The sequence below is a fragment of the Camellia sinensis genome, chromosome 10 (genome assembly GCF_055761805.1).
Source record: "Camellia sinensis isolate YWXY chromosome 10, ASM5576180v1, whole genome shotgun sequence".
NCBI classification, from domain to species: Eukaryota; Viridiplantae; Streptophyta; class Magnoliopsida; order Ericales; family Theaceae; genus Camellia; species Camellia sinensis.
The window spans coordinates 179,972,313-179,999,216 of record NC_138970.1 but is presented as its reverse complement, the minus strand read 5'-3'; the positions used below and the strand labels follow the sequence as shown (position 1 = coordinate 179,999,216).

At 35.0% G+C, this 26,904-nt stretch overlaps 2 protein-coding genes and 1 long non-coding RNA gene across 52 annotated transcripts; 1 reads left to right on the top strand and 2 right to left on the bottom strand.

Annotated features, from left to right (window-relative positions):
* The first annotated feature begins 177 nt into the window (after nucleotides 1-177).
* LOC114277029 (uncharacterized) lies at nucleotides 178-18,466 on the top strand. 50 transcript variants are annotated; one of them, XM_082893036.1, is made up of 13 exons: nucleotides 208-517; nucleotides 9,522-9,619; nucleotides 11,149-11,185; nucleotides 12,135-12,304; nucleotides 12,422-12,441; nucleotides 13,574-13,784; nucleotides 14,052-14,117; nucleotides 14,261-14,319; nucleotides 14,449-14,729; nucleotides 15,475-15,562; nucleotides 15,669-15,823; nucleotides 17,893-17,964; nucleotides 18,049-18,466. In XM_082893036.1, exons 10-13 carry the CDS (start codon nucleotides 15,503-15,505, stop codon nucleotides 18,137-18,139), a joined length of 378 nt encoding a protein of 125 aa, XP_082749162.1. In that variant the 5' UTR covers nucleotides 208-517; nucleotides 9,522-9,619; nucleotides 11,149-11,185; nucleotides 12,135-12,304; nucleotides 12,422-12,441; nucleotides 13,574-13,784; nucleotides 14,052-14,117; nucleotides 14,261-14,319; nucleotides 14,449-14,729; nucleotides 15,475-15,502; the 3' UTR covers nucleotides 18,140-18,466. The 50 variants fall into 45 exon arrangements, 38 of the variants coding, with proteins under 38 accessions (XP_082749161.1, XP_082749164.1, XP_082749144.1 ...); XM_082893039.1 differs by lacking the exon at nucleotides 14,261-14,319 and adding an exon at nucleotides 7,343-7,377 and having other exon boundaries at nucleotides 256-517; XM_082893020.1 differs by lacking the exon at nucleotides 14,261-14,319 and adding an exon at nucleotides 6,670-6,853 and having other exon boundaries at nucleotides 265-517; nucleotides 15,464-15,562.
* LOC114255910 (uncharacterized) lies at nucleotides 3,196-3,505 on the bottom strand. Its single transcript, XR_003627009.2, has 2 exons — nucleotides 3,368-3,505; nucleotides 3,196-3,289 (listed from the first exon to the last, which is right to left on the bottom strand). It is a non-coding gene; the product is annotated as an uncharacterized LOC114255910 (long non-coding RNA).
* LOC145800915 (uncharacterized) lies at nucleotides 4,069-6,061 on the bottom strand. The gene is made up of 4 exons (XM_082890670.1): nucleotides 6,043-6,061; nucleotides 4,772-4,860; nucleotides 4,269-4,355; nucleotides 4,069-4,188 (listed from the first exon to the last, which is right to left on the bottom strand). The coding sequence occupies exons 1-4, from the start codon at nucleotides 6,059-6,061 to the stop codon at nucleotides 4,069-4,071; spliced, it is 315 nt and encodes a 104-aa protein (XP_082746796.1).
* Nucleotides 18,467-26,904: the final 8,438 nt, after the last annotated feature.

Genomic DNA, 26,904 nt, shown 5'->3' with positions numbered 1-26,904 from the left:
TGAATAAAATATATTTATATTTCATATAATTTTACACCATTTTTCTCATTCTTTTTAAAAATCCCTCTCTAAGGGCTAGTTTGGCATCTCCAGAAAAAGATAAAAAGCCAAAAAGTTATCCTACCTTCATGCATTGGGTGGCAAAATTGTGTCTGAAGCTGTAGAGGGTAAAAATACAATTTTGCCCCTGCTTGTATTCCTTCCTCTAACACAGATGTATCACAATTATCCTCTCACACGAAGTTCCCTTTCCTTCTCCAACCTGTATTCGTCCTCGAACAACCAACACAGTCCCTTAGACGGAGAATCAAGTCCACTATGTCACGCTCACACCAACGACTGCCGGAGATCCGTCGCACCCTTCACCGTGCAGTACCGCCACAGCTGTGGAAAAGTGTGACATCGACTCGATCGCGTGACAACAGTAACCGACGGCTATCGGACCATCCGTCGCCCAGATCTGCACCACTGCTGACCAGATCTACACCACGTCGGCCCGTTTCCCCCTAAGTACAAGGTAACATCTCTTCTACGCAAATGCATTTTTGCATTTAAACCACTACCGTATAGATCCCCCTTTTGTCTAAGCAAAGCAAATCAGATCGCGTGACAAAATAACCTGTTATTTTTGTTTACTTTTATAACATACCTTTGAAGCACCATCAACAGATACCAGAGTTTGAGAGACAGGAACATGACCAGATGTCCCCTGTCCCCAACTCACGGTTTATTTTCTGCATAGAATGTTTGGTATTGCAGAAGAAATTTGATAAGATATACAAAGGTACATAAAAAATACAGGATTAGAAACTGAAATATAGATTTTTATTAGAGCATATTTGACATTCTGAGGATAATGCAATTCAAGTAAACATTACTTTTTTAAATCTTATTCCTCAAACATTCATTAACATGACTAGGATCCTTGTACCAATTAGGTAGAGAATCTCCAAGTATGGAGTGTTGATGAAAATCAACCTCACAAAGTTGGGGAAGCTATGGTAGTATCACTGCTGGAAATCAAACATTTAGAGGCGTTTAAAAAACGCCGCGATAGGTCTTAAAAACGCCGTCAAAATCTTTTGTGACGTTTGGTACCAAACGCCGAAGACGCGGCCGTCGTTATAACTTTATGGCGCTTTAGAAACGTCGCTATATGACTATAGGTGGCGTTTTCTAAAAATGCTTCTAAAAGTTCTACTAAGGTTAACATGACATCACCGTGCTATTTAGTGACGTTTTAAAATGCCGTCGTATCTCTTTTTTCAAAAGAAATACAACCGTTGGTGTGGTATTTAGCGACGTTTTAGAAATGCCGGGATAGCCTTGTTTTTTTTTTTTTTAATTGTGCTAATTTTATATAATTGAACTAAAAAATTCCTGTAACAAAACTGAAAACTAACACTAATATGAAGTTGCTATGTTTAAAAGCCTTCCTATTACATTAATGTACATAAAAGTGAGCGGTGCAAGACTCCCAACTTAACATTGCCATTCACCCAACATACATATCCACAAGAAATGCCCAAAACCAGAGGAATTAAAACAAGCATATCATATGATCTCCAGAGATACAAATTCTCAATTGAGTGCTGAAAAAATAATAAAAGTAAATTAGGAAGAAGTGCAGGAACAAATAGTTGTTTTCCCAACATGTTTATTGATTTCTCATTAAACAAACAGCAGCCAGAAAGGCCAAAAAGCATGCCATTTTACCACTCCAAAAGAAAAGCAACTGGGGTCTCAATCATCCAACAACAATCTAATATAGAAGGCAATTAGAATTGTCTTTAAACACAAATTGACTCTCTCTCTCCTGTAGAATATAAGTTCCATAATAGGGCAGTAGAAAAATACAAAAATTCCTAGAAAGAACCCATTAATTCAGCAAAAAAATCAGCTCCGACTGTTCCCAAAATAGCAGCAAATGTCCCAGCAGTAGAATAAAGTCAAAAACAACCTGCATTCTACTTGGACCAAAAAATGTAATTAATAAATGGTTTCATCCAACCAAAGTGATTCAATTACTGGGAAATATGAATCAGAACTTGCAAAGCAAATTAATAAAAGTGATGCAAATAAATGGTTTCATCCAATCAATATATTCAATTACACACCCAAACCAGCAATCAGAATTTCAAAGTTTGAACTAGAAAAGATATAGCAAAACCCAATTCACAAACACCAAAGATGAGCCAAAATATTTTGGAGTTACTTCTCCTTTAGAATTCAAAAGTCCCTAATCTATCCTATGCACATTTTCAGAGAAAAAGAGCATTGCCAATACAAGTGAAACCCATAAATATCTAATGACACTAGGAGACATTCAAATATGGATAACTCTTTCATCCTCAATATTTATGCTTAACTATTAGTTGGAATCAACTCCCCAACACCACTAATGACATCCTTCCCATGCACTTTGAAAGAAGTTTGATGTGAAGTAATACACTCCCTCTCTACATCTGGCAACTTTAAATCACAAAGCTCCATCTACTATAAAAATCTGCCTAACTAAGTGGCCAACATATCTTTCTAACAATTGGATTCATAGAATAGGAAAGTAGCATAAATGAAAACACTACTTCCATGACAACTAAAAATCAGCTAAATGAAAAGATGCCAATAATTCTGCAGTGCTTAAAATCATTTCAAAACACTTCTCCCTTCTTCAGTGTATATGAGACTTCAACTTTCAAATGGAACTAGAAAAGCTACAGGTTATAATGTTATCTGGAAAACACACATTAAACAAGATCCTTAACTTTCAAATTGAACATGAATCAACAAGGCCTATGCTCTTCTCTTTTTTTTTTTTTTTGATTGCCAACAAAAAAAGAATTGTAACTTAACCATGAGGTAAGGGTCTCCATTAAATATGGAAGGGTCAGACGGACATAACCATGATGTAATGGGACATTATACATTAACCCACTTACAGAATTCATATGAAGACTCGTCAAGTCTACATACTAGACTCATAATGTTCTAACCAACTACACAATGGCTGATAAGAAAGACCTGACTAGGTCCATGACAAAATCAGGCTCCGTTTCAGTTGCAGCCAAATCACAAGTACAAGAAATGAAATAGAATTAATTCCATGCCATATTTAAAAGCTTAATATATAAAACTATGTGGTTGATTTGGCTTACTCACTAATTTCCAACACCAAATCACATCATGTCTTAATAGAATTAGAAAAGTGAAAAATTAAAAACTAGTGATGTTTAGTACTTTTACCTTGTTAGTTCTTCTTCTTCTTCTTCCCTTTCTTTGAAAGGTGAACCTATATTTAATAAGGACAAGTATTGTAATTAATAAGATATTGTATTGTCAAAAAAGCTTTGATTAAATGATTGCTCACCTCTTGGGATGAAAATGCATGAGATTGTTGTTGATGTGACATTGGCCGAACAGTGGGACGACTACTAAGTGAATCAACAACCTATCATTGAATAAGAGGCTTAAGTTGTGTAGTAGCTCTGGACAATTTAAAGTAATAACTAGTAAAAATAATGAAAATACCTGCTGCCTATGTATTGGGTTCAAGGGTGCAACAACTGGTGCAACGGGCACGCCCGCAGCTTGCAATTGAGATTCCAAAATCTCAATTCGTGACTGAAAATCTGCACGTACTCTCTTTAGTGTATGTGTGTGTGTGTGCGCGCGCCTACGAATTTGGATGCAACTGACAAGAATTTTCCTCCTATTGTCTTCTTCTTGTTTCTCTTAACGTTCAAGTTCTCAACTGTCTAATATACCTACGTTACCCATTCCCCCAATCCAACAGAAAATGGTAAAGACTAATCCTCTTAATCCACATATTATCTCAAACTACTGTGTTAGTCCATACCAAAAAAATTAAAACATTGTCAATTTGTTCATGCCCTAGTCAAAGAACGTATGATAAGAAAGCACACACGGGCAAAACAAAGAACAATCTCTATAATGTAAACTAAGTTTCATAACCAAAGGACTAAAAATAATAATATGCACGAATGAAAACATAGTGATAAGATTTTAAGGATGGAAGAGCAGTGCATGTCCTCAGTTCTATTATATATATCAATAAGAAACAAACAACACAACTATACGTGAGCAAGAGAAAAGAAGTTTGACCTTGGGATTTGTAGCAATGACTCCAAATGCACTGAAAGTATCATACAAAAGTTTCTCATCCACATCCTGCAAAGAAAATCAAAGCCAGGTTCGAAATTGAAAAACTGTGTCATAGGCATGTAACAGTTTATAAGGCATGAAAATACATTCGAGTGTATCAAATTTCTTCCAGGATTGAGGTTTCCCACAAAAAGGTTAGCTCCAACACCCAAGCTCTTTTTATCTTGAGATGCCTGGAACCCAAAAACAACAAGATAAAACTATTGATCAGATTTTAAATCTAATTCAAACAAAGGCTTTGAAAGTCAAACCATGAAATCATTAATGATGGCTCCTGTGGCAATATCCTAAGCATAAGCATAAAGAAACAGAAAATGATGCATGACGAGGATAAACATTCACATCTTATTCACTCTTATTGGCTTCCCATAAGGTTTAATCATATTCAGAACTTTTATTGCCTGCATTGTGGATTTAAAAAATAATAGATAAATAAAATTATAAAAAAGAACTGATCATACAGCCACCAGCAAGTAAGGAAAGCAAAACTCAAGAGAACAGTAAAATAAATACAAAGAGCATAACTGATGAACAATAAAGAAAGTACAAAAAGCATAACCAATGACACGAGCAATGAAGCATAGCTTACATAATCTGCATCGTCCTCGCTTCGGAATTCCACAAAGCCATATCCTTGATGAAGATTAGTGACTCTATCTTTGGGAACATACACATTTACTGAAATGGAAAGGGAAAAAGACCACAATTAAGCTAGACCAAGTCTAACTTATAAAACAGAAAAAGAGAGATTGAATATACTTTTAAAGAAATACAAATAAATTATTGTTTATAAGAACATTTTTTCAAAGGGAAACAAATCAGCACGTTGAGCCCCAATACTTTTCGCAGATCTTTAAACCCAAATTCAGATTTCAGAACAATGAAAATATAAATTATGCCTCTCCTTCCAAATACTAGAATGATTACCTTTGTTATTCCAGTATAAACATTGGTCGAGGACACAATTACTAATAATAAATTATTTCATAACATTTTAGATACCGTGTGTAAGTTACATGTCAATGTTTGATCCAATTATGTAACGGATTATTAATATAATTTTTAAATTTGTACAAATTGACAGTGCAATGTGACAAAATGTAATATATTTTAGTTAGAGGAAATATAATGATATTAAATGATAGTTCAAAGGAGTAAAAATGACAATAATAATCTAGTCAATTTACCATAAAGTTCATATTAAGACATGAATAGCGGCCAAAAACATGAATCAGACACTACAAGAATTTACACATTTGCCGACCACTTTTGCCGACAAAAAAAATTTTGGTCGCAAAAAAATAACATTTGGCGACCAAATTTTAATTTGTCGCGAATAATCAATATTTTTGGCGACCAAATATGAGTTGGTCGCAGAAGGTCAAATTTTGGCGACCAAAAATTAGTTAGTCGCAGAAATTGGTATGCTTTTGGCGACCAACAACAAATTTGGTCGCGAAAGGTTACATTTTGGCGACCAAAAAAAATTAGTCGCCAAATTAATACTTTTAGCGACTAATATTTTAGTCGCCGTTGATCGAGATTTGGCGACTAAAAAAGTTTGTTGGCGAAGGTACCTTTTTTGCGACTAATATGGTGTTTTGGTCGCCAAAAGTTGGGGAGGGAAATTTGAAACATGGAGGGGGGAAATGGAATTTTTTGGCGACAAAAAAAATTTGGTCGCCAATTACAAAACGACGTCGTTTTGTACAAGGAAAACAGAAAAAAATTTTTAAAAAAAGGCCCTGATCTCCTCTCTGTCTCCAACTCGCTCTCTGTGTATCTGTGTAGTATATTCATCCGCCCTCTCCCTCTCTCTGTGTTCTCTCTCTCAATCGGTGCCCACTCTGTCTAGCTCACCGATGTCCCTTACCACCATTGCGAACGTCCGTCGCACTTCGCCATCGCCCTCGCCCTCGCCCTCGCCCTCTGTCTAATGGACTCCTCATTTCTGGGGGATCCTCACCCAATCTCACCTCATCGCTGACCAGCGTCGCACGCCACTGCTAGCGCCGCCGCCGCCGCCGCCGCCGCCGCCGCCGCATCCTCACAGGTTCTCTCTCACTCTCTCCCTCTCTAGCCTTTGCCCTCGGTCTCTCTCTGTCTCTGTCTCTCTCTCTCTCTCTATATATATATATATATAATGCGGTGAGGGGGAAATTTGATTGCATTTTTGGTCCATTTTTTATTGAGTTCTTTTGGGTTTGTCATCTTATTCTCTGCTCTTAGGTTTCTGGTATTGATAACCTCTTCTGGGTTTCGATGTTTTTTGAGATTTAGGTTCAATACAGCTTGGTACGTACGAGTGAAAAAAGAGACTGACAATCTAATTCGAGACAATCCCTCAAAAATTTTGATATAGTTTATCAAAATTGTGAATCCTAATTCGACTCTAAATTAATCATATGTCTATATATATGTGTATATATATATATATATATGTATTTAGGTTGCTAATTGGTGGGTATAGTGGTATTGGTATAAAAGGCAGGGCAGGAGTGAGTTCTTAGATCTCTCACGCAAAAATGATGTGAATTAATATTTGGTGTTGTGAGCCCCACGAGCATTATCAGAGCAATATTCAAAGCTGAAGAAGAAAGATGTGAAGTGATTGATGCCCTCCCTGTTCATGAAAACAATATGTTACAACATGTTGCAAACTTGTTGTGAGGTATGGTGGATCTTTGATTGGAATTTTATTTATGCTTGATTCAACACACTAAGATTTCATTTTGGTGCTTTAATTGCAGTGTGTTTGATTTCTTTTAACTCTTGATAATATAATTGTTTTTTACACACATCTCAATTTTTTGTTTCATGGTTTGTTTGTTGCTTGTGTTTTTTTTTTTCCATTTGGGGCTTCTTGATCCAGTTCACTTTCACTCAGTTCTTCAAAGATAGTGAGTGTTCAGGATAATATTTCTATGCTACAAATAAGTCCACCATTCCCAACCGTTACAGGATAATGATATATATTTCTATTGTACAATTCAAGATGTTTAGATTTTTTTTTTCAATCCAGAGGAGGAAAGAAAATGAACAAATGGATTTTATTTCATTCCCACAACTCACAATTATACTTCACATTGTCTATGCATCATATACTTAGATATTGATTACAAAGCAACTAAATTGATGGCTATATTTTTTAAATATGCAGGTGTGTAATTGGCTCTCCGCATTTATTATGTAAATGTTGGTAATTATGTCTTCTCTGCATGTATGTATGTTAGTAATTATACAAGCGTGTTCAATTGTTTTTGAATCTGAATCAAATCTTTTCAGCTGAATGAGTCGGCTAGGATAGACTTGGATATGGCGAAGGTTCTATATACTTGAGTGATAAATTTTTGTGTTTAGAATGGAATTTTTGTGATATACTTGAGTGATAAATCTTTTTATGTCCATTTTTGTCGTTTCAGCTAAATTTTTGAGGTTCTATATACTTGAGTGATAAATTTTTGTGTTTAGAATGGAATTTTTGTGATATACTTGAGTGATAAATCTTTTTATGTCCATTTTTGTCGTTTCAGCTAAATTTTTGAGGTTCTATATACTTGAGTGATAAATTTTTGTTAAGGCACACAATTGAGATGAGTTGGTCATATTTAATTGTTTATACCGCAGATGAGGAGTTCTAAGGAACATCCTGTTTACAATTTAATCTCTTGTTGGTTAACTGTATATATGGAATTTTCTCATGTTTTGTAGCGCAGGTTTGACAGATTTCAAATCCATCATGTTCTTTTTAAGAGGTTTGAAGAGGTTTGACAAATTGATTGTATATATGGAGTTCTTTTGGGTTTTTTCTTAAGCTTATGAGTTAAGGTGGTATCTTCAAATTGAAATCCAAAACCCACATGGGAATCTCTGATTGGTGGATTGGGAATTTGATCTTTTATTCGATACTGAGCTCTTGAGGAATTGATGATGACTGCAGTATGCTAAATTTGCATTCTGACAAGTGACAACACTGGTCAAGGAATTGATCGCTTTTGGTTCTGACTTCGGGTTGTCTTGTTTAGGATCATTACTTTGCATGAACAGAATTGGTAGAAATTTTAATTAGCATAGAATAGATAACAGTGCCTAGAGGCTGAAATACTAGTACTTTACTACTTTAGTGTGATTTCACCGTGATGAGGAGTGGAGTGAGTTGTTCATTATAATTATCATTTTTAGTATTATCTTCAGAGGGCATAAATTGCCTATCTTACCAGTGTTTAAACCATCATGTTTGTTTCTTGAAATCTAGAATTTGAAAAGCTATATAGGGGAATTAGACAAGTGCTAAATGCATATATCTTGCCACAATTATCTATATACATGTTTGATGGTCTATATTTTCATGTATGCTTGTATCAACCAATACAAAGGTTCACTAAGCAATTATGCTTGTAGACACTTGTTATGATTGAGGTTGAATTCTTTTAAATTTTGAAATTGGGTTGATTATGTAGTGATATGGTAAATGTAGAGTAAAACTAGGAAAGAAGGCTTGAAGCTAAAAACAGAGTTCAATGCTCAATTCTTGGAAGAATGAAACAAATTGAGTGTCTTATCATTCCTAAGATTAGTGTCATCTTTCCAGGTAGCAATTGTCACTCATTCTTATTGCTATAGCCTATATGTTGATATTATAAACATGATTCTAAAATGTGTACTGAATTAAATTTCAAATTCACGTGAAACTAACAAACTGAAAAGAAAAAGACATGATCTTGGTTTTGTTTTAGAGTTTTTAACTGATTTGAGTATATTTGCACCTTATTGTTACTTGATTTTGGGAAGTGTGGACTCTTATGGTCACCTTATTGTTTCTAAGTTGGATACTAGTGGTAAAGGTACCCTCCTTTTTGGTTGTGTATATTCCTTTGGGCTGTGATTTTATTATATTTCTTTCCAATAGTCCTAGTTTCATTTCCAATAGAATTTTGGAGACAAATCTAACAGTGCAGACCTGTCTAAAGGTGGGTCACACTTTCTGCTTCCCCCTAGGAGGGGCCTGAGTTTGTAATTGATACTTTTATGTAACAGCCACGTGCTCCACATTTTTAAATGCATTGATTTTCTACCTATACTATTTTGCATTTTCAAAAGAAATGTAATGCTCATTCAATATATGTCTCCATTAGTCCACTAGGGACACAGCTAATAAGCCGACTACCTTTGTCCTGTATTACCTTCATCTTTCAATATCTAATGTATATTCATGGACATCTGTACCATGTTAGAAATTGAATTACAACACAATAGCTAAAGTTTTGTGCCTTAGTAGCTTCCCTCAGATTTCTTTTCTGGGTTAACGTTTGATTTGCACTTCTCCCTACTTATTTCAGATGTTGATAGGCTTACATTTTCAGTATCACCTCAAGATTGTGGTGTTGGAGAGCGTGGTTGGGCAGGGCTTTGCTTCAGTCCAAGTCAATGGTCCATGGTATCTAATCGCTTTCATATGTATTACTTCAACTTATGTGGTATGACAATTTGTTAATGTCAGAGAGTCATGATGTTTGTCCATGACTAACAAGCTGGAAGTAACATAAGTAGCTGATATCTGTGTGCTAAGTTATGTTGTTTCCATTGTCCATTCTTCTTTTGTTTATCTTCTATTTCTTCAATCAAAAAATGTTTTGGAGCTCTAATTTGTGAGCTCTAATAGCTCTAATGTGTATGTGAGGCCCATTTGATGTGATGTTTGGCCTTTTTTTTCTTTTTTTTTTTTGACTTTTGACCTCACTAGAGCTCAATTAGAGCTCTAATTTTAGAGGGATGTATCATTGTTGTTTTGAACCCAAACTTTGATTGAAAATGAGCTAGAATAATCCGTCAAATATCATCTCAAGGAGGCCTAAACTAATAAGGCCAGCAATTTTGTAATGGAATGAGTTAATTAGAGAAAAACAATTGAGTTGGTTCAAAGTTTATTTCTCTTTTTTTTGTTTAGAGATTTTTTGAAAAATTAGCATGTCATAATTCGTGGCTGGGAAACTTTCAATTCAAGTCATCTTATAATCAAATTACCATATTGGGGCCCAAATAAAAGTTACAAATTGCTGGTAATCTAAAAAAATTAGCATATTACCATTTCGTAATCTAAGGGTTTTAAGTAATTAAAAAAAGTTACAAATTGTAGTTTAAGAAATTTTCAATTTTTTTTTTTATAAAAGATATAATGTAATATTGCAACCAAACACCATTAGTCAACTTTTTTTAAGCAAATAAGCTAAATAAGTTGATCTATAAGTGCTACTAAATGGGGCTATTTTTTTTTTTTTTGTCCTTATTAGATAAGTTATTGCAGTTTATCTATCGGTTGTTGTTTTGTGTGAGGCATTTTCTTTGCAGGTTGTGGCACATATTGCAGAACTCTCAGATATTGATATTCCTATTTGTTTGTTGCATTTTGTGATAAAATGGTTAAGGTGGTTGTGCTATGGATATAGGGGGTTTGGTGTCAAGAGTTGACACAGAGAGGTTATCTGACAAGATCTGTTATATGTGGGCAACTATGTTTGCATGATTTTTTTCTCTTCAAAAAGATCTAAGTGTTTCTCTTTTGTGTGCGTGTGTGTACATGTCTATGTATGTATGTATGTATTGCATGGTTCTTCTTTTAAGAATTGAACCTGCAAGCCTGCCCCTCCCTCTTTGATGCCATGGCAGCATCATGGTGTTAGAACACCTTTGCTGTAAAGTACAGGTAATTTTGGGCATGTTGTTCCTAGAAGTATATTGTAATTAGGAAGTTCAACAAAGTTGTGGCATTGAAACTGTTGACCACCTTTGAAGATATCATTGGTAATAAACTTGAACTGGAGAAGGTTTCACATATCATGACGGCTACTGTTGATTTATTTTTTGGGCACATTTATGATAATTGTCGGGGCATTGGATTTATTTTTGGGGTTTGTTTTTTCTCCCCTTTTTTCTGAATGTTATTTTGTCTGTCTAACTTGTGACCAGATCTATTAAAGTGATGATGGAATCAGGTTGTGAAGAGGTATGCTGTCAATATAAGAGTTTTATGCCTTAAATTATAAATTTACACTATGACAATTAGTCCTTCTCGCTTTCTCATCTCTTTGTGCCTAAAGCTGAAACTGAATACTATGAAAACAGAAATTAAGAAATGTACATTATAGATGAGGTGGTTTTCTATGCACCTAAACAAATTATAAATTATTGATTGGTTTTCTATGCACCTAAACAGTTCATTGCTATATATGTTAAATTCCTAGTATGATTCAGAAATGTACATTATAGATGAGGTGGTTCATTTTGGATAATGCTATGAAAACAGAATAAGTTTTGGCCCAAAGAAAATGATATGTTATACTAGTAAGAATAGCTTTTCTTGGATATATTCCATGCTAAAACCTACAGCAACCATTTATATGTGTTCTCAATGATTATAAATACTATCATGTTATTTACTTTGTTTTGGTTCTCCAGTGTGAGCAGTTCATTGCTAATAGCATGTATGTGCTTCAAATGCCACTTATTCATTATTTATCAGACTCAAAAATTTGGTATGCACTGCCTATCAAAAGTCTACAAAGAAAATCTAAAATTTGAGAAAACACTTATATTAAATACACTGTTTTTGTTATTATTGTATAGTGTACAACTGATGAGACTACATTATACTTCATATTGCACACAAAAATGCATTTTAGAAACTCATGCATTATTTTTACGAAGACCACCTTTCCACTTCACATTTCAATTTTAAATCACCTTCTGTTAATAAAGTTGTAATCATACTATACCAAGTAAATTTAATGGAGAACTTCACATTTATGTCCATGTTTGTATTCTAGTTTTGTCCATGTTTTTATTCTAGAATACTTGTACATCATATATATTAAGACAGCCTGGCGGCTGCCACATTAACCCCATAAATAGATTTTTGGCAACCTATAAACATCAAAATGCGACATTTGTGTTAGGTACTTGACTTTCAGAAAAAAAAAAAAAAATTCCTGAATCTTCAAGGGTTTTTTGGAGAAGTTTTTTGTGGCATTTGGAATGGGACAGATGTTGCCATTAAAGTTTTTCTTGAACAAGATTTAACTGTTGAGAACATCGAAGACTTCTTCAATGAGATATCTATTCTAAGGTTTGTCTTAATTGATCTATTTGCAATCGTAGCTTCTCATATTTCCCCTCCTCCACTTTGTTCTTGTCCATGCGATTGACTTTTTCTTTTCTTTTCTTTTCTCCTTTTCATACACAGCTGTCTACGCCACCCAAATGGTAATGTCCTGCATTTGTTTGATCAACTTAACTCTGCCATATTATGTTTACACTTTACACTATAGGATTTGTGAATGGAAAAAACACTCAATTTTTTTCTTTTGATGTTCATATCAGAAATAATTTTAGTGTAGTGATATGAAGAAAATAATACATTTTGTTTTTCTAGAATGACCATCAAAGTGTGAAACAAGAGTAATAAAAAACAATATGGCTTTGCTTACTTCTCTTATAGCCTTTTTCTACTTATTCTTCCCCATTACTCTTCTCCTCCATTTCTACTCTTTTCTCCATGCAATAGATGAAATACAAAGAATTATACCTACCAATTTTGATCAACAATTCACTAAATTATAAAACAATTAAGTTCCTTTAAGAAAAAAAAGATATCAATCCATTGCTTAAAGGTTACAAGTGACAATTAAGTGTACTGTTGAAATGCAATTATCTTCAATTAAGTGTACTGTATGTTTTTGTTGGTAACTTGGCGATTCAATTTCTCAGTTTTCTTTCAATGAGATTTGATCGCTTTATGGAGATATAAATGTACTTTTGGTCCATATATTTCTCTGTTTATGGTCTATAGTGTTTTAATTGGATCATTGACATAATTACACAAGTCTACAAGACTTAGATCCCATTTTTTTAGTGTAATTAAAACCATGAAGTCATATGACATGGTTTTCTTCTATGTTCTTTGGACTGGAATGTCTACAACTACAAGTTTATTGTCTTGAAATTTGTATTTACATGCATATTCTTGGCAGCATATTTTCTTGTATTTGCATGCATTAGTTGAAATCAAGTAGGTTGGTGGCTCTGTTTGGTGCAGTTTACTATGACCCCTCTCTTTTCTTTTCTTTTTTTCCTTTTTTAAATTTGACTTTCTTTGTGGTTGCTTTCATTTGAAGGCATAATAGTTTGGTCTTTATTGATTGATTTAAGAGAGCAAAAACTTTTGGTTTCTTCATTATGTTAACGGAGCACAAATTAATACTAACATCAAACTTTTGATTTATGTATTGAATAATTAATTTTGTTGGTTTGAATGATATCTGATTAATTTTGGTGGTTTCTTTTAAAATGTCTTCATTGGAAAGAAGTTTAGTTCTAACACTTACTATCTCACCAGGTTGATGTGGCAGAGCTACGGCAAAAGCTGCAAACTATGGAGACCTAACAAAAAGAACTTGAACTTCTTCAAAGACAAAAGGCTGCCTCTGAACAAGCTGCCTTGAGTGCAAAACAGAGGCAGAGCTCGAGCGGCATGTAGGGTTGGCTTGCCGAATCCCCTCCTAGCCAAGATGCCAATGACGCCTATAAATTCGAACCCCAAATACACAGTAATTCCTAGTTTTGGAACTCAAAATCAATTTAATTTTTTTCCCCATTTAAAGTATTTTTTTTCTTAACCCAGTTCTTTTCATTTCTCTTTGCTAGAGGGAATATGGTAGGTTTACATGTTTGTAATTAGAGACATGAACATGTTTAACTGCTGGAGACATTTTTTGTGGAAGAAATAGTTTCTAAGAAGAGCTTAGTAATTGGAGACATAATCATTGTCAATTAATCCTTCATAATTAGTGGTTAATCGGCCATTTATGTTACAGGCTGCAGATGCAGTTTTTAGTGCAGAACCTTGGACAGTGCCATGGACAGCAAAGACCATTCTGCAGGTAAATTATTTTTTCATTTATTGTATAGTTGTTATTTTTAGGGATTTCATAGTTTATGTACTAAACAATTTGATATTCTCAAACTAGCTAGTGTCTTTCTTTCTTTAAAACCCTTGTTCATTATCTCATTGGCATTTCTGCAGGAATCGCAGTGTTTCTCCTCTCTGTCCCCCTGCTTTTGTTTCCTCTATGCTATATTATTGTACTCAGATCACTTTTCTAAGATTTTCCTACTTTATTCTATAAGAAGAAAAATCAACTCTGTTCCTTTATTTATTCATTCCCATATCAGTTTGTTTTTGTGGGTTTTTTTTTTTTTTTTTTTCATCAGAGAGTCAAGAAATGGAATATGCAACAAAACCACCTTCAAATATATCAGACATTGTCTGCAAATTTGCCAAAGTTTGCAGATTTAGATCCATTGGTGTCTTCTCCACTGAAAATCCCACCCACAACCACTAACCTATCATTGATTTTGGCAACAATGTCCCATCATCGGAAGACAGCAGTGATGCCACGGAAGAGGCAGAGTGCGACATTGAGAAAATCCATCCCAACCCAGTTGAGATTCAACCCAAAACCACTGAATGTGTTAACATGGAGATCTTGAAGGTGTGTCATCCGCAATTGTAGTTTTTGAAATCATGGTCTCGTTGAATTTGTTATTTGACAGATTTGCATTATATTTGTGTGATATAATATTTTTTTTCCTTTTATTTTTTGGTTGTGTTTGTTACTTGATTTTGGTTTAGAATAATTATGCAATGTTTATGTAAATTTAGTTAATATATTGAAATAGCAGCAATGCTGTAGCCATATTATTGTTATTTTTAGCTTTATTATAGGTATTTTTTTTAGTTAAATCTAATAGAATTAGCACAATTTCAAAAAAAAAAAAAAAGAAGCTATAACGGCGTTTTCCCAAACGCCACTACAGTACCAACGGTTATATTTTTAAAATAATAAAAAATCTATTACGGCGTTTTTAAAACGTCTCTAAATACTAAGTGACGTCATTTTATTGTTATTTACCACATTTAACGGAGTTTTTAAAAACGCCGTCTATACTAATATAACGACGTTTTTAAAGTGTCATAATGTTATAGCGACGGTCGCGTCTTCGACGTTTGTACTAAACGCCGCAAAAAGAATTAGCAGCGTTTTTTATACCTATAGCGGCGTTTTTTAAACGCCAGCAAATGTGAAATTTTTAGCAGTGGTGATTCATATTTCTTGACACTAGTCAATCTCAAAGCTTCTGATTCTCTAAAAACCTTGTCATTGAATTGCCTATGAATTGCTTGAATATGTAAGTTTTTTCAGAACATTGATTGCCATTGATGTAGCTGTGTTGCAGATTATGGTATCCATCTTCATTAAGCTTTATGCAGAGTTTGTGTAGTGGAAATGATAGTTCTATATTAGCCGTCACAGAAGGCTGCCAGGTTTTGCCTTTTCATTTTGTATACATTTTTAAAAAAAAATTAACATTTGAGCTTATTTCTTTGTTTACCCATTTTGGCATTTTTCCATCTTTTTGAATTACTGCAGCTTTCCATATGGGACTTGAGAATGAAAGAAAATGGTGGTTGTGTGCATAGGATATATGGTTCTGTTGGAGATATCTTCTATGCAGTCTGTAGTTCTTCAACTAGTATTGCAGTGGGAGGAGCTGATTGTACTGTTACCGTCTACGATCCTCGCAGGTTGGTTACCATGTCAGGCATAATTTCATCCATTAATGGCCATTTCTGTATCCCTACAAAGTTGTGAATGGTCGAGTTTAGATTTTATGGCATTAACAATGAAGAATCAAATGTCTTGATTCTTATAATATAACAGTGAAGCATAAAATACTTGTGATCATTAAGTCTTGTTGACGTTTGTAGGGATAGATGTCTGGGGATTGTTAGTAGTCCAAATGCTTCATAAATGTTTTTAATAATCAATACCAATTCAAAAGAAAAAAACTTGCCTTGTCTGGGGATTGTTAGTGGTCTGCATGTTGCTGTGTAACAAGGTGGCAACTTGAGTAATTTGAAACCCAAATATACTTGATTTAGAGTACACACCAAACTCAATCGCTGTAACTTAAAGTTATTACGATTCTTTCGTCATGAGTTTCATAGAATAGAAAGCCTATAGAATATGAGCTGCTTTTGATAAAATAAATTGGTCCACTTTTTTGGTTCTTCAAATTATTCTAGACATTCTATGAATTACTGAGGAATTGTCTATTGGCCAATTAGATTGGCTTTTAAATTAATAGAACAAAGATGACATTTCTAGTGAATATTAGTTACTTAACATCCATCCACTTTTTGAGAAGGGTGACATTTTTGTTGAATCATTACCTTCGATGGCTTAGTTCATTAGATCATGATATCACCACCACCACCACTACTACCACAATCACTGTCTCCTCCTTCTCATCATTGTTATTTCTATAAACAAATACGTTCCCTCTTCCATGTCCCCATCATTTAAAGCTCAATCCTTTTCCATGAATAGCTAATCGTTTATTCATCCTAACTCGTCATCTTGTAAGTAATTTGTTGCTTGCATATGAAAGAGCTAAGGGAATTCATCTCTTCTGTAATCAACAGATTGAATTTGATAGATCTGCTGAAACTGTCACGTATGGTTCTAGTAGAGATCTTTTCAAATTTTCGAGTTTTAGCATTCCTTGCAAATTAATGTTTGTATGGCCATAAGCAAACTCAGTTCTAGATCTTTGTGTGGACCAAAAATGTTCAGATATTCACAAGCCTCTCTTGGTTAGGCTGGCCAAAGAGTTTTTGAATTGATCAAACTTTGCAAAGGCTCCTGACCTTATGAAATATTATCATGTGGGAAAAGCTAACAAGGATGGAGCTTGTTTTTGTGTTCTTTTTGGGAAAATTTTGTTGTTGATTGTAGAAACGTCAATTGGTATGCATGTTAGATGTCCTAAGCACATTCAATTGGTTTCTTTGAAATTAAATATTTGTCTCGTTGTTGTGAAAGATCAAATATTGAAATCCGACCTATCTGCCTGGTGAGGAGAAAAGAGTTATCATGCATTTTATTAGATGATGAGAGCAAAGGACGAATTAGATGAAAAAGAGAGTGATGTGACACAATTAAGCAGCTATTGGAGAAACAAACAGAGAGATGTTTGTATATATGGTTCCTGGTACCTCTTTTGTATTGTAGTAAGATACCATTCAAACTTTAAGAGGTGAGGGGAAAAGAAATTTGATGAGGTTAATTTTCTTCAAGGAAGATCATTTGTTAATTGCATGTTTAAGCTATTGACTACACAATAGATCTACTGAAATGTGTCTCTGTCCTGTGATGCCATTGATGAAGTGTTGAACATGCACGTCAAAGAGGAAAAACAGAAAGATAGAGAGATTGTAATTCTTTACTCGACTTTGTGTTGTCTATGAAATTTCTTAGGTTTTTTCCCTACAAGGGTAGTAACCAACCAAATACTTCGATTATTTGATTAAAATCCTATTAATGTACCTGCAAATATACTCATTTGTTGTTGTTGATGAAAAACTGTTAGCATACTACAGCATACGGATGAGATCTTTGTTATAGGAAGCATAGCATTGTTTGTTATTAGTAAGGAAAAAGTGTTACTTTTTTATCACAATTAATGCCTTTTTTTTCCCTTCTTTAATTTGCTTTTCCCCTTTTTTTGCATCTTTGTGCTTTTGTGTATCTGGGACAGCATCTTTTTTTTGGGTAGGCATGGGACAGCATCTTAAGCTTTCTTTCATTGCAGGTACCTGGATCATAATCAATTTACTGGGAGCATCCCGGATGCATTCTATAAGCACACTTTCTTGAAAGAAATGTGAGTTTCTGTCTTCAATCAGTACAAGCAAATTGCAATTACCCAACACTAGGTGAAATGCTAATTGATTAAATGTTGTCACAGGTATATTGAAGGAAATGCTTTCCGGCCAGGTGTGAATCCTATTGGCGTCCACAATGTCCTTGAAGTTTCTGACACAGAGTTCTTGTTTTAGTCAAAGCTTCCACATATTATTTACTCGTAGAATTGTTTCTTTTTGTTCTTGCTAAAACTAGGGTGTTTCAGTTTGAATTGGAATGTAGTTCTATAAATAGGATGTATATAATGTACACTAGTGTTTTGGGAAATTTAAGAAATTTTGGAAGTAGGTTGTTTGACAGTTTAGAAAGGTGTTGTTGGATTCTTTGGTTGTCATTATTTTGTGTGAACAATGTCTGGTGGAACACCATGGTGGGGTGGGGATGTCTGGTTGTTTCAGTTTGAATTGGAACAATGTCTGGTTGTTTGACAGAAATTTAATAAATCGAATGTTAATGAATTATGTATTGTGTCGAATGTTAATGATTCAGTTAATTTGAGTGATGCTTTAAAATTATAGGTTTATTATGGATTGAATAAATTATTAGGAATTACAAGTGTATTGTTTTCCTGCTTTGGCGACCAATTTATTAGTCGCGACAAATAAATAATTTTTTTTCGCAAAAAATGACAATTGCCGACCAAGAGTTTTGGTCGCAAAAAATACATCTATTGCCGACCAAAATAGCTCTTGGTCGTGGAAACTCACTTTTGCCGACCAAAAGTTTTGGTCGCGAAAAGTAACAAATGGCGACCAAAACCTTTTTTGGTTGTGGAATGTCACAATTGGCGACCAAACTTTTTGGTCGTGGAATGTCACGATTGGCGATCAAAATTTTTGGTCGCGGAATGTCACAATTGGCGACCAAACTTTTTGGTCGCGGAATGTCATGATTGGCGACCAAAATTTTTGGTCGCGGAATGGCACAATTGGCGACCAAACTTTTTGGTCGTTGAATGTGATAATTGGCGACCAAACTTTTTGGTCGGGAAAACATCACTTTTCGCGACCAAAGTGTTTTAGCGACTAAATGAATTAGTCGCGGTAATGATATATTTTCGCGACCAAAAATTTAGTCGGCAAATCTGACTTTTGCCGACCAACCAAAATTTTGGTCGCGAATTACTTTTGCCGACCCTCAATTGGCGACCAAAGAAGCGACCAAAAAATTTGGTCGCGGATAACTTTTGCCGACCAAAAATAGACTTTTAGCGACCAATTTTTTCTTGTAGTGAGAATAAACAATTAGACATACCCCAAAGAGCAGCACTTTGAAATAGAGGTGGCATAGGAATGTCCTCTTCTGATTTGTTTATTCTTTTGGCCATGTCAAAGTACAAAAAAAGAAGTGTAATTATCGTCCTCAAGATAAAGCCAGAAAATCGTAAAAAGCTTACACAATTAAGGATTTATAAGCTGAAACACCAAAGATGCAACATAAAATTTGTAATTAAATCAACCTTTCCAAGAAGAATTTTAGATCCGACATTGCCGATAAAATTAGGATCTAAGTAGTATTTGCAGGAGTCATGCTGATAAGACATTCAAAGATGCAAGTAGCAAGATTTTCCTTCGAGAAAAAATGGTACTCTTAACTAATTAACACAAGCAACCACCAATATTCACATTCAATTAAATGTTTTACACACCCAATCAAAATGAGGACCACTATGGGCAAAAAAGAAGGGAAAAAAAATGTAATCGATGTACGTTTCATTCAGTCAATCACTACCAGATGAGTGTTCCACAAGGACCTAGGAAATTACCCATATCAATAATAACCAATGCAATCAACGACAGCTCCACAAACAATCAACGACAGTTCCACGAACAAGGAACCTATACTTCACTTTCTTTTTCTTTTTTTCATACAAAGACACAAAGAACACTAGATGTTAGCTAAAATGTGATTGGATGTTTAGAGATTACCTCATTCAGAACCTTGTGTAATATCATGGCAATGATTGTAGTTGGTCTATGTGACCTTGGTGTAGGGGTTAGAAATACTATATGCTAAAACATTTTTAACCAACTGAGGTTAGTAATACTGTTATCTTCAATCATTTTAAATACTTAACCATATCGCAAATTAGTTATCCCATCAAATTCCCCAGTCCTCTAGCAGTTGGAATTACTAGCTCAAAGATCAATAATCAACCTAGAAATTCCATCAACTCATAATCTACTGAATTAAAATAGCAACAATTAAGTTTTGCATATTTCAGTATTAGTTATTTCTTGGTGTCACAATTCCAGCTGTGGATCGGTCAACCTATAAGTCATCAGATTAGACAATGCATCAAACGGTGAACTCAAATGCTACGACAGATAGTTGACCTCCCTGATTTTCTTTCAATGAGCTGATTTCCAAAAGCCAAATCCAATGGTGAGCAGAACAGTAATAGCATATTAGAAAGTTTCAATAATTCAACCACCACCACCACCACCACCACCACCAAGAATCAAATTCATCTAACAATAATTCCAAGGAGTAAGAATGATAAGTTCCTTGATATTGAAACAGTACTAATGTGATCAAAAACTCAAAATGTACATATTCAACTCCACGGGACATCCAAATCAAACACCAGTTTCGAGCTAGAGAGAAACTACAGCCGACTAACAGCATGTACAAATGCAGTCAAATGAAAGGACAATTTGTCTACATGAACAAATCGAGAAGAGAGAGAGAGAGAGAGAGAGAGAGAGAGAGAGAGTACCGATTAAAGTTCAGAAACAAAGTAGACTATTCGCTGCCATTGGAGCTTGAAATACGAGTAATCGAGGGCTCAAAGTTCAGATTTGAGCTTCTGGAAATCACTGAATCTCTGAATCTTTGCAAATGAGATGGTGGAGCTTGCTACCTCGCTGGTGCAGCTTCGAAATCCCTTCGATGGAGCTTCGATTTGAATCTTCAATAGAGCTTAGATATGAATCTTCGATGGAGCTTCGATCTGAATCGTCGATGGAGCTTAGAGAGGGTTGAGAGGGAGATAGAGATGTGTGCGTTTAAGGGTTGAGAGAGAGAGAGAGAGCTCTGAATCTTCGATCGAAATCATTGTGTAATATGCTTAGAGAGGGTTCTGATTCAAATAAAGTTTCACAAAGGAGGCACGTGTGGCTACCGCATTTGGAGGCGTTTTTAAATGCCTCCCACTATAAAACGGTGCCGTTTTGTTTAATAGAATATGCGACGTTTATAAAACGTCGTTAAATACTAATAACAGTGACGTTTAAAAAAATGCCTCAATATCCCTTTTTTCTTGTAGTGTATATATGTATAAACTTAAGTTGTAGCCACGGGTAGTTTATATATATATGTATGCACACACTAACACCCATACAGTGTACGTACACTAGCTGTGATTTTCTAAATCGTTGTTTGGAGAGTGAAAATTTCTATGGCAAGTGGTCAGTGTTGCGAGAATGGTCCGACCCTCCTTGGCACAAGCTTTGGGCCAGGGCATCTGGATGACTTTTGAGGCCTGAAGACCTACATTTCTAGTTCCCCTTATTCGAAGCTTGGAATCTTTATTGTCTCCAAAGTTTTTCGTACTTTCTGTTTTGCAATGTCTGTGTTTTTTTCTTCGATATTTGATCGGACGACTTGTTCATTTCGTCTGCAATTGAGTGTTCTTCCTTAATTTCATTGCAATCGATGTTGGGTCATAAATTTCTCATACATAGCTCATGTTTGTCTGTATGTAACTGTACTTGAATTGGGTATTTTTTTGTTATCATTTTTTATTGTTGTTTTTACATTTTAGTCAAAAAAAGGATATAATATCTAAGGTTAGTTTCGGAAGAACGTTTGTAGTTTAATTTTTTGGCCTTCTGTCTAAATTAGCTTCGTTCGAGAATGGTTTTTATGTTTTTTATTTTTTCCCAATTTGTTTTTCATTTTTTCAATTTTTCCACGCACACCAGAATTGCTGTTGCATTGTAGTACACAAATGGAGCAGTCCCAAACGCAGTCGACGCCTTTCAAAACTTTGCACAAGCGCGGTAGTAAACAGACGCAGCAGCAGTCCGCAAGCGTGCATAAAGCAGCTTGGGACTTCGACACGGTGCGGATTTTCTTGGAACTTGTTATCAAAGAGTTGGACGCTGGTTTTAAGAGGAGCTTCCATACAATGACAATGCATAGATATAGAGCTGTCTGCAAGGGCTTCCAGGAGCGTACAAATAAGGTGCATGACGTCAAGCAACTGTAAAACAAGTACGCGTTGCTAAAAAAGGATTGGCAGTCGTGGTCTAAACTGACGGACAGCAGGCATGGGCCAATCGGCATAAGTTACAATGAAGCGACGGGTTTGATACAAACATCTGATGACTGGTGGGCGCATTACGAAAAGGTAACATTTCCAATGACTTTTACTTACATTCAACATGATAATGATGGATATATTAGAACGACAATGCTAGAGGCCTCGAATTTGGCTTGCCCCTGTTTTTATTTTTATTTTTTTGGAAATTGTTGCTGTGTTAATTACTTTTTCTTTTTTTTGTAGTTTTTTTTTAAATTTTTTTTTAAGAGTGGTTATGTGTTGTGCCAAAAAATTTGACATTTCACACCAACTCATCGTACAAAATTATATGAAATTAAGAAAACGAAAACCAACAATCTAACTGATCAGTCAATTTCATCGCTCAACTAGTCCAACCTAATTGACCGATCAGTTAGGCTGCTGGTTAAAATTTGTTAATTTCATCTAATTTTATACGATGAGTTGGTGCGGGATGTCTAATTATTTGGCACACCCCTACACATAACCACCTTAAAAAAAAACAACCAAACCAACACAGGCCAACAAATAAAATTTAATTACATTAAAAAAAAAAAAACCAATACAGCCCAACAAATAGAAGAAAAACAAAACAACTCAACCTATGTGGTTTAATAAGATGAGTGAGTTGGGTTGGACTGGTTGAGAGCTAAAATTTTTTATCACTCAATCAGTCCAACCCAACTCACTCACCTTATCAAACTATACAAGTTCAGTTAGTACGTGATGTCTAGTTTTGCAGTATACTTCTTCACAGAACCAATTTTGCAAAAAGAAAAGAAAGGCAATTTTTTTTTTATATATATATTTTTATTTTATAAAAAAAAGACCAGACTAACACAGCCACAAAAAAAAAAAAAAAAAAAAAAATTAAAATGGTATTCGCGACCTCAAGCATTATTGATATTAGAAGCATTATTCTTGTTTCCTATTACTGTTTAGGATTAGGTCAAGAATTGCTATATATATATTAGATGTACATATTGTATTGATACACAATTGAATATACAGAGAACATTCAACAGAATGTAGCTTAGGAGAATATTCAAATCAAACCTAACTAGAAAAACAAATCAAGAAGAGACAACTGAGTAAGATCAAAAACTATTTAATGATAGCATTTCTTACCCACATAAGCTTTGTTCCACCTATGATTCTACGTAAATAATGAAACATTTGTAGCAGTTCAAGGAGTTCTGATCATACCCATAGTGTTTTCAACTTTTTAAGTGCCACTAAAATGCAATCCTGTGGAGAATCAAACACTGAACCCTAGAACACAACTACGTCGACCATGGTGCCCAAAGTCTGAATTATGTTTGAAGACATCAAGTTGGAGACATGTTCTTCGAGATGTTTTTTGGCATCCTGTCTTCCCACATTCGCAAATTCCATTTTTTTCTGGTGGCAACTCATCCTCTTCTTGCATTGCCTTGTTATATTTAATAGCAAGGTTTAGCATCTCGTGAACAGTCTACTCATTGGTCTTGGAATGGGTATCAAATCGTTGTAGACTTGAACAACCTGCTGTAAATATTTTGATTGAGTTGAAATGAAAATAGTAGAATGTTGGGTTTGGATTATCATTCTAGTAGGGGGTACGTTGGGTTACAATACTATGGTAGAACGGTTAGTATGAAGATCCTCTTTGCTGGGATTCATATGGGTCAGCTTGAATCTATCAAGTCCTTTCCCCACACATTGAAGAAAGTTTGCGAATTGAAGAAAGCTTTGAGGAGTAAATTGTGGTGTTAGGTGTGGATGATATGGATATGGTTAAGGGTATTAGTTTGAAGTTCTTAGCAATGAGATATCTCTTAGAAGAACACCCTGAATAAAAATGACAATGACAACCTCTCAATGACAATTACATCACAAATCGAAACTATATAATCTTGAACACAATATTTGTTACTTAAAATGATGTCACTTTCATGAATTAATTGGATGACAAAAAATTTAATTTAACGTTCTTGACCTTAACTTTTCCAACAATGCTACGTGCACGAAAAAAAAAAAATCAATATGTATCTCAATTTTATGTTGAATTTAGTTCCTTCTACACGTAAAATCTACGTCATACCTTGATCTTTCTCTATGTATTTCTTTCTATACACGTAGGATCACTCTTAACTTCTCAGGATATGATCTTCTAACTTTATGATTTGAATTTTCAATATATTTCAAAACCTACTGATGAGACCCAACATCTTTTTATCTTTAAAATTTTCAATTTCTCTATTGAAAAACATTCACGGTTCTTAATTTATGTCTTCAAATATTCATACCTTCACATTTGTATGTAATTCAATGACTATAAATATTACGAGACATGAGAATATAAAATTTGAGGGCTAAACTTGCCCCCCAACCGCTAATGTATAATTTCAAATATTGAATAAGATGAACAAAAGCAACTGCTGTACTATCAACTTTCCAAACACCAATTCAAACATTGCAGAGTCCATAATTGACTTAAAAAAATTTGTTTTACTGATTTTTGGAAAAATCTTAGGAAGCAAAGTTGACTGATCATGTTTGAAAAACTATTTCATAGAAAGTTCTGAAGCAGTTAGCATAAATAAAAATCAAAATAACTACTTTTTCTCCTCCTCTCCCCCCATGAATCTTGTTTTGATTTTTTGAGAAAAAAATATTTTGAAAATGAAACAAACAAGCTGTTGTCATTTTACATTAATTTCAAACTTAGGAAGTTGAATTATGTTCCTGTTGAATTATGTTACAAACAGGCTAATGTCATTTTTTCCCTGGTTAACAAGAATGCAATCAAGTTCAAAACGAAACCGTTGGAGCACATGGACCTCCTACGAAGGGTGTACGAAGGCGCTACGGCAACCGGAAAATATGCATGGACACTAGGTGCAACGTTCGAACCTATTGCAACCAATGACGGTACTTCGCCGATGGATGAAGAAGATTGCGAGGACAGTAGCGGTTTGCCCCCTTTCTAGCCTGCCGCACAGCGTGATGACACTGTCCACCAACCTATTGCACCAGAGGATGACACGCCGACGACCGTACACGCTGCGTCGTCGGCAATTAACGCTGACGACACACCAACAAGTGGCGAGAGCAAACGCAAATTTATTCACACAACACTCCCACAACGAAAAAAAGGACAGAGTGAGGGAGCTTCGCTGTTGGCGAGTAGCATGGAAAACCTTGCATCTTCAGTTAAATTACAAAATGAAAAGTCTGCGTGCGTCATGATTATAGAGATTCGACATAGGACCTCATTGACAAGTGTATGAGAAGCTTGTACTCGCTGGAAGGACTGGATTCGCAAGACCCGCTAATTGTTTTTGGTTTGATGGTACTGGACAACCTGGCAAATCAAGCCATAATGGTGCGGATTTTGACAGACGAGGCTATCATTAGCTGGCTGCGAATGAAGAAGTCCCAAAGTATGGGTTGCCAATCAGCAGCAAACTCCGGAATGGGTGGTGGCTGGTTCTGAGACTGTCCAGTAATTCTGTCATGCTGGAACTTGTTTGTGTGTTGTTTTTTTTTTTCCTTTCGAACAAACAGTGTGCCATTTTTTCTTCCTTCCCAAAAACTGTGACATTGTGCATGGAATTTTTAAGACTTTATCTATCGCTTGGTTTGTTTGATGATGTTGATGTTATTATCAAGTACATGCTTGTAGCTGTTTTGGTGAAACAGGTTATCTAAATTATTGAGTTGCTATTTGTGTAATTTGTATTATGGAACAGCTGTGCATTATGGAACAGCTGCAAATTTTTCAATTTGTGTATCTTTGGCCACTTGATACATGTACTTGATTTGGTGAAACAAGTTATCTAAATTCTCGAGTTGCATAATTTTGTGTGTTTCGCATTATGGAATAGCTGTGCATTATGAAACAGCTGTGTATCCTCAAATTTGTGTATCTTTGGCCACTTGGAACATGTACTTGATTTGGTGAAATAGGTTATTCTTGAGTTGCAATTAGTGTATTTTGCATTATGGAACAGTTATGCATTATGGAACAACTGTGTATTTTGCAATTTGTGTATCTTTGGCCACTTGAAACAGGTGTGTAGCTTGCATTATCTCATGCATATAATTTATATTAGCAGTTGGATTAATGAATTACATGCAACAAGGATGCTTTTCTGAAACAGCTGTGTATCTCATGCCTGTATCTTTAATGAATTATATTAGCAATTTGTGCATGAAACTCTGGAACAACTGTGATTAATGAATTCACAGCTGTGTATTTTGTATTATCTGATGCCTATAATTCTGGTATGCATCTTTAGGTGTTGTGAGTGAGTAGTAGACATTCATATACTTCATGATTTTCTGCCTCAATTTTATTTGTGGAGGACTGCTGGTTATAGCCCGGGATTGGGCTGTGGAGGACAAATGGTATAGGTTATAAATACAGAAAACATTAAAGTGTGGCAATTGGTAGTTTGTCTTCTAGTTGGGGGATGGTTTGATGTGTCAAATAAAGTACATACTAGCCTTAGAGAGATGGATGTAGGTGTTGCAGATTGCCTTGAGAGAACCCAGCATGCCGCACATTTCATTATGGGAATCTTGACCTGTGTTACTACTTTTTTCAATGAATGCTTTGTCAGTGAATAC

What these genes read in the sequence shown, in the direction of transcription:
- LOC145800915 (XM_082890670.1), bottom strand. An exon ending in GCGAGGACGATGCAGATTAT is followed by an intron (nt 4,356 to 4,771) that starts GTAAGCTATGCT and finishes TTTGGGTTCCAG; the next exon opens with GCATCTCAAGATAAAAAGAG. An exon ending in GAAATTTGATACACTCGAAT is followed by an intron (nt 4,189 to 4,268) that starts GTATTTTCATGC and finishes TTTTCTTTGCAG; the next exon opens with GATGTGGATGAGAAACTTTT.
- LOC114277029 (XM_082893016.1), top strand. An exon ending in ACCGTCTACGATCCTCGCAG is followed by an intron (nt 15,824 to 17,892) that starts GTTGGTTACCAT and finishes CTTTCATTGCAG; the next exon opens with GTACCTGGATCATAATCAAT. An exon ending in CACACTTTCTTGAAAGAAAT is followed by an intron (nt 17,965 to 18,048) that starts GTGAGTTTCTGT and finishes ATGTTGTCACAG; the next exon opens with GTATATTGAAGGAAATGCTT.